This window comes from Gavia stellata, chromosome 3 (assembly GCF_030936135.1).
Source record: "Gavia stellata isolate bGavSte3 chromosome 3, bGavSte3.hap2, whole genome shotgun sequence".
Lineage (NCBI taxonomy): Eukaryota > Metazoa > Chordata > Aves > Gaviiformes > Gaviidae > Gavia > Gavia stellata.
In genome coordinates this window covers 53,102,210-53,110,223 of record NC_082596.1, presented here as the reverse complement: position 1 = coordinate 53,110,223, position 8,014 = coordinate 53,102,210, and the positions used below count along the sequence as shown (strand labels likewise).

Here is an 8,014-nt window from a genome sequence, read left to right as displayed (position 1 = left end):
AAGTTTACCAGCAAGGGTGATGAATCTTCTGTTACTTTGACTTGCTTAAAGGAGCTTTCTAGAAAAGCTTTAATCCTGTTTTAGGGTGAGATCCTGCAGACAATCTTTTCAAGTGGGAGCAGATCCCAGCTGTCTGCCCATGAGTCTTAAGTGCAGGATATCTCCAGTCTAGCCATTTGTTCTTAGTACCAACGGTGACCGATACAGAGGCCATTTATTCGTGACTCCTACCTGAAAATTGAACGCTCTACAGTCTGAAGCTGCACGGAATACGTTCTCCCCTTTAGAGTAACCCTTAGAGTACCAGGTCTCAGGTCATCACAGGCCATTCGTTTCCAGGATTTGGCAAAGGCACTAGAGGGTGCTGTGCTGAAAGAGAAGAATTGGGTTTGTATCTGCAGGAAAACTCTTCCCAGCCTCTGCAAGGTGAAGAACTGCCACCTCCCGTTCCTCCGAGATCGTGTAGGCGTCTTCCTGCCGTAACAGCTTTGTGCCTTTTTCCATAAGGAGGAGATCAGTAGATGCTGGTTTCCTTGAATCTTACACAAACTGACATAAGGAGCATAGAGACAAAGAGTGCAACCTGATTTATAAATACAAAGGACAGATTACCTTGACGACATTAAAATTGTAAAAGATCGGTTGAAAATTACTAAGTGCTTCTTTTTTCTTGGTGAAGACGAGCCCTGAGGGAACCCTGGGCCGGGTCATGGGGCAGCAGAACTGCCTGCCCCAGCAGCATCTCTGTGGCCTTTTGCAGGGCCACCCAAGTACTGCTGCTTCCCATCCCGAGCTATCCAGATGCAAGCCAGCTTGGATCCAGCAGCTGGGGCTGTGTCATTAGCACAATACTGTGGGCAGGCCAACAAGCCTGGCGGGATTTATTAATACTGGAAGATGGGTCAGAGCAAGTCCAGATCTGTGTACAAAAGGCATTTGCTCTATGAAATCTCCCGTGGCTCAGTTCTGAGGAGCACGATTAGTAAGTGTACCCTCAGACAATACAAGCAGGTGTTGCAATACAGCGAAAGGTGTGGGGAAGCAAGGCAAGCCCCTTTGCAAGGCATGTTTTAGGCACCTTTGTGGTGCCTGCGATAGAACAAAGAAGGTAGTCTTCATTTTAAATAATCAGAGTCTCAGGAATTAAAATACTGCGTTTACATTTCTTGTTTCTTTAAAGGGGAAGATGTGTTAACCAATATATTGAAAGGTGCATTTATTAACATACATTTTATTTTCTATGGGAAACATAATGTTCTTGGGAACCTTTCTATGTATCTTCAGGCTTTAAACATTTTAATGAGCATGTATTCACAGCACAGGTAGGATCAAATCACATTATTAACTCCTGTCTTAGAGATAATTGCCATGCATACGAAACTCAATCCTAGTTTTAAGTGCTTTAGGACTGGCTTTCCAGTGTCCTGATCTGTTACAGTGCTTTACTTGTTTAAAGAAAAGCTCTTTTTCATGATAAAGGTAAGCATTCCACTTTCCTGCACTGCACACCTTGACTGTCTCCAAATGACCACCCAGAAAACAAGTAACAGAAGCAAAGATCCTTGAACAAAACTCTGGTGTGCATGATCTTCCCAGCATCACGCAGGGCTGAGCAAGGCCCAAACAGACATCACCGTGGCTATCCCGTGCAGTAGTGGCTCCTAGAGCTGACTTACGGGCCAGGGGTATGGCACAGCCCAGGCATTCTCAACCTGAAAGCCACAGCTACATTTGATCCCTATCTCACAGCAACTACAGACTGAAAAATGCAGTGTCAATAAGGTGTGATGTCTAGTAATAGATACAGAAAATGTCATGGCAGGGTTAAAAACATAGGAATCCAGGAGATGTTTCTAAGGTAACATTTGCAGTATCCCCCCTTTCAGTGCTACCTGTTCCGTTTCAGCAGTTTTCAAACTGTTTGTGTTCTAGATCACTATGAATATACATCTGGGGGAAGGACAAGGAACAGAACTCTTATTTGCATTTTTTATGTTCATAACTAGTACATAAAAATCCCCAGTAGAGTTCACCAGCTCAGAGGGAAGCTGAGCACCTGCTGCCCCTGCTCTCACTGCGTGATTACTGACTTGCTTCTGGCTACAGCCTCAGTGGCTGCTGCTAAATCCTGCTTGTGGGAGAGGCTGTATTCTTTTCTTATTACCCAGGCTGCTTTGCTACAGTTAGCAACTCTTACATTTTTCTTTTCCTGTTTCCTTCAGCAGGAATAGGGAGGCTTGAAGAGTGAATAAAAAAAGAGCAGATTTTGGCATTCTACCACTGTTAATGAACTTTCAACCTAACACAGTACTAGAAAATGGAAAAAAGGTGGAAGCAAACAATGATCAAGAAATGATCATCTCAAACAGTGTGTAAAACTACAGCTTCACCGATACGAACGAAGCCAGGTTGATTTATGCTACATCTTAATAGCTTACACATTCACATTTCTTGACGACTCTCTGGCACTGTATTAGGTGAGGGTAAGCAAAATGTTCCTGTAAGAGGAAACATCAGTGACAAGGGTAAAAGCTAAGCAAAATAAGAAGGCAAGAGCTGGAAAGAGTGGAGCTGTATGTAGTGAACATGGCAGCACACTGATGATTTTTTTCTGCATGGTAAAGCTGGTGTTTGCTAAAAGTGTGGTAACAATTATTTCTTTTCCTGAAATACCTGTTTCCACAGCTGAGAGTGTAGGCATTTCTTTTTCCTAGCAGTAGAAACCTTTGCAGAATTTGTTACTCAAAGTATAGCTATTCCTGTGGATAGGCACCTTGCTTACAGTAAGCAAGCGCCAACACCAGTATACTAGAACACACGAACTGTAATTTGCATGTCTAGACTTTTATTATTACAGCATTTTAGTTGCAACTTATCCAGACATACAAGTCAATGTAATTTTATACTTCATTATGTCTGCTGCTTCTTTCCCAAGCAAAATCAGCATTTAAAAAGAATTGTAGAATTTCAGCATTGCTAAAAAGCTACGGAAATGATAGTATGAGCCAATCTGCAGAGCAAACCCATTTTTTCCACAATCCTTCCCACTAGTCATTATCTATTCATAACAGTTTTTATGCTATTTTTCAGATTCATAAAATGTGGAACTACAAGATATGACCTTTTGTTTTATTAAGAAATTATTCAAGCAAGAGTTTTTGAGCCTGTAGAGGTAGCCAATTACACATAAAGGAAAAAAGAAAAGCAATCCAAAACTTGATCTACATCTGGAGAATGACCTGACCATAGGCCTTTTCTATTGTTCTACATTTCCTATAATAATGTATTTAAGTAAGATACATTTAATCATTTTACTGTATTTATTTCCCCTCTGGGTATGTGATAGGAGATTAAAGCAGGTCATAATTATCCCTTGTATTGCTTTGCAAGCTAATAGTCAATGTGACTGGTGATCTAGAAGGTAGTCTTTAGCATGCTCCATCTGTAGCTTTGAAAATTGCTGACACTTCTGATACAGCAAGCTCAGCATAGAGGAACTTTCTGAACTTACCACATCACCTACTTCTATCTATACTTCCCAGCTCTGTGACCTTCAAAGGACATACAATAATTTGCATGTAATTTGTCTGTCCTTACTCCATTGTTCTACAGGCCTTGGCAGATCACCCAGGGAGATTTATGGACAGCTAGCTTCATGGGATGTACTGGCTGTTCCAAAAAAAAAAAAACAACACCAAAACCCAAACACCCACACAAACAGAAAACCAAAAACCCCAGCAACAAAAACCACCCCACAGTTTTTTGTCTTTTGAACAGGGTTCCCTCCCCCCAAATAAGTGGGATTTCTGCAGCTCCAAACCTGCATCATGAAGGATGAAGCAATCACAAAGCAAGCTCAAGGTTCTGGTTGAATAATAAGTATAAATCAGACTACTAGAGCAGTCCATGAGAATAAGGGGATGAAAAAAATTATTTAATATGGTAATTGCTTATTCATGTAGACTAGTAAAAAATGTTTCAGAGTTCCCTAGGCATTATGTTGGAACTGCACCTTGTACTAGAAGCTGTTGCAATGTGTGAATGCTTAGAAAGACATATAAGCTGCCATCAGGAGAAAACACCATGCCAGTCATTTTCAAAAGGATCTTTCCATAAATTACTTTATTTCTCATTAAATGAGCACAGAGTCATTACCATATTAATAACAGATATGTTTATTATTACATATCCATCAGTGCGGCTTTCAATACCACTTGAAACATGCAAATCGTCCTAAGGACGAATCAGTTTTCCAGTGCTTCTTATTTAATACACAACTGCAAAGCCATTATAAATTACTGAGGAGGTATTTGGTTAAGAAATAAAATAAAATAAAACCATACTGCCCATACCATGAATGTATTCCTGCTACAAAGCAAGAGTCTGACAGCATTTACTGAAATTCCTGAATTACCCAGAGCTTTTGTGTTATATGCTTTTTTTTTTTGCATTGCCTACACATCTCGACTTATGAAACAGAATCAGTCTTTGTAAGAGGAATTCTCATTCAAACATAGTACTTAATTTAGAAAATGCATCTAGCATCTACAATACTTCAACCAATTAAAATTCAGTAAAAACCACTGATATGCAATAGTTTTTTAGAGGTTTCCTTTGTTCAGTTTAGATTTCTACATTTATTGACATGGCAATAATACAATTATCTCAAATTAAGGCACTAAAAGGACAATGTAAAACCCAGTAAAAGTGTTCTAAGAATAATTTACATTTCAAACAGTGCATATATTTCTTAAATGTTTGTTAACGTAAGTTATCACTTAAAATTGTAAGGCAATACATTATACAGTTACAGAAATTATGTACCCAAAGTATGCTTCCAAACTTGGTGGTTCTTTTTACTGTTAGTTTCTAATGCCTCTAATAGTAAAATAATTCAGTATGGCTTGGCAAAAATGCATAGATTAAAGGCAATTACTTGTTTTTCCCCCCTTTACAAACCTGCTGAATCAGTATTTTGTAAAGCATAATGCAAAATATTTAACACTTTGATCTGTTCCATAGTGGGTGGCTAGCATTAAGGCTGTTAAGAACTCTGCAGTGAAGGCACTGAAGTTCAAGTGATAAGGCTTCATTTTTAAGCTAGTTCTGCAGTCTTCAAGAGCACAACTTTGAGTCTTGAAAGCAATTGCAGTCCTTCTCGTTGAGAAACCTTCCTCCTCTACTCCATTTCATATGCTCATCTTGACATAAATATCCCCTTCACAGGGTAAACAGTCCTTCTCTTTCACTGATACGAAGAAAGTTGGCTGCATTTCATCATGATTGACAGGCTTTTTTTTAAAATCCAAAAAGGCAGCACCTTTTTTATACACCTAGCTAAGCTTTACTTGCTTTAACTTGCATTACATAGTAATAATTAATCTAATCTACCTTTAGGCAAACCCGCAATTAAACACCCTCAGCGTGCTTTTGTGCCAAAGCAAGGAGGAGACAGTAATAGCAATCTTAACCCTGAAGCCTGTGATAGTTACGTTGAAAAGAACAACAGCCCGTCTGCACTGCTCTGTGTGGTTAAAAAAAGCCCTGTTTCTCAGACCGCATCCCATGAGATTCCATTAAGCACAGTACATGTGGTTAGCTGGAACAAAGAAGAAAACAGACAATTAATAACAAATATAAAAATTAGCCTCATAACACTAGTGGCATGTTTGCCAAGAGCTTCAGTGAAGAAAATACTTTATTTTATGTTAACAAAATATTTTTTTCAGTTGACATGGTACAATACTAAGATCATACCTACACAATCTTCCATAAACTGTTCTTAATTCCAAACAACATTAAATGAACACAGAGATCAGACAGATGATAATATTACTGCAGCTTTACAAGTAAACAATTAAGAGTAAACAATCTTGGGTGTATTCATTGATAATGCAAGGTCACCCTCTTTCACTTGCACGACAAGAAAAGGCTCCCTATGAGGCTAAAGAGCACACACATGCAGTTGCCAGAACTCATCTGATGCACAGGAGTTTGGGCTGTTTGGGGGTTTGTTGTTTGGTTGTTTTTTTTTTTTTAAACATGCATTAACTTGATCAGGTGCCCAAATCCAAATATATTAAAGCAAAACACCTCAACTGTGCTGATACAATGTGCATGAATTAGCATACTATAAACTATGAAGTGTCATTTCAGATCTAGAAGCAGTACTGCAAATGCTAGCAAGTTCATCATGATGTTCTGATTCATATTTACTAGTGATAAGTTATTAAAATGAGGACTAGAACTGAAGCTGATCTAACAACTTGCTGCCTCCTGAATGGAAAAGGACCTGCTGTTCCTTACTTTGTCATCTTCCTGACCCCAGGGGAGCACCCTCCTACTTCCCTATCTTCAGATTTGGCAATCACCGCACTTCTCAGCAGGCTGATTCCACTCACTAGCTCAGCAAAATAAGTCTACATTTTTTTTGACAGTCAGGAAGCTAAATTGTGGACCTTCATGGAACAGTCCAAAATGGATCACTTCAAGCACTTACCCAGGATCCAATGACAGAAGAGCAGGGAAGGAAGACAGAGTGAGAAAATCCTCCCCCTTAAGTAGCAACAGGCTGTCAGGTTCTGTGCAATCTGTCAGGTTCAGCTACTGTGCAATCACCAGTTAAGTGTTCAGTGTATAAGATCCATTGTAAATTTATTTAGTAATCTAAATTTAAATATCTGGTACATCAGAGTGAATTTTCCTAAAATAAATTCAATGCCTCTTCTTTCTAAACATACAGGATGGAATATGTAGATATCAGGGCACAGGTTGGCCATACTACATCACAGCAGTGATTGTCTAGTTCATAGACACAACTAACATAAAATTTGTCTGAGAAAGTCACAAAAACATCCACAGTAGAATGGCTTGAAAGAGAAGTTCCTATCTGACCTTTTTCTAATACTTATTTGCTCAGTGTAACTCTGAATACTTTCATTGTTTGCTGGCATTGCTCTGCAGGTGCCACGCAAGCCCCATTACATTCCAGTCGAGCCAGTGGCAGCTGTCTGATGGGCACAGAGTGCACCACAAAGCTGCCCAAGCAGCTCCTCAAACATCAGCAAGGTGCGGTGGCTCTCTACCTGCCTCCTGCACATGTCTCCATGCAGCGTGACAGGCCAGCAGCATGCACATACCTAGCACTCTTGCTGGTCAAGTACTGTGCCTCTCTAAATTGCTTATGCTCAATATGCTTCTTCCTCCATACTCAGTGCCTACAACATGCAATGTTAAAACAGAACTTGCTGTAAATTAATTATATGTTCTAAGCAGCTATGTCAGTATTAAACATCATTAAGCAGCAAGATTTCTAAAGGTCAAATATCAATCATGTCCTCAAACTCTCAGACGGATTTGGGCTTAGTCTAGAAGAGTAATGTAAATGTTAACGGTTTGATTCACATCACAGTCTGTTAAAAAAAAATTCAAAAACTTAAAGAGATAAGATACCACATGGGTATTAACTTCTCAATTGCCATTAAACTTAAGAACTTTATTTCTTCCTGGAAGATCCTGTTGGGTGATGGAGAAAGGTGCGAACAGAGGCCATACACTAGGGCAGATGGAGAAAATGCAAGGCTGCAGTATTCTGAACAGCTGATCCGACCTGATTTCTTCACTAGTGCCAGAAGACTATCTTCACCCTTCCTCCTTCCATTCTTGAGACAGATCTGGTGCTTTCTGGACTCTTCCATGAACCATTGCAACTTCCTAACCCAACAAAAAACCACATGCTTTTCTTTTGTGGGGTTGGGGGTTTTTTTTGTTGTTATGTTTTGGGTTTTGTTGGCTTTTCTTTAGTGAAAACATTCCTAGATTAATTCTCTGCTGGAAAATAGATCAGTTTACTGTGGTAATCTGTGAAGCAAGAGCTGACACAAGATAAAGCACAGGAATGTGCAGCTCTCCTCCTTCTAGTGCTGGTGAGAGATTAGGCTCATTGTATCTCTAGGATCTTTAAAAAAGAGCTTTGAAGATGGTATTTCTCATTTTTAAAAAAGTTCCCATTCAC

The 8,014-nt window shown here is 39.4% G+C and overlaps 1 protein-coding gene across 2 annotated transcripts in view; it reads right to left on the bottom strand.

Annotated features, from left to right (window-relative positions):
- Positions 1 to 4,157: 4,157 nt before the first annotated feature.
- ROCK1 (Rho associated coiled-coil containing protein kinase 1) overlaps positions 4,158 to 8,014 on the bottom strand; it is a 90,227-nt gene continuing 86,370 nt past the window's right edge. Inside the window, exon 33 of one of the 2 annotated variants that reach the window (XM_059836198.1) lies at positions 4,158 to 5,599. In XM_059836198.1, the coding sequence (XP_059692181.1) occupies positions 5,596 to 5,599 (4 nt within the window). In that variant the 3' untranslated portion in view covers positions 4,158 to 5,595. Of the gene's footprint in view, positions 5,600 to 7,210; positions 7,218 to 8,014 lie in introns of those variants that run through there. The other variant, XM_059836199.1, reaches the window with a different exon arrangement.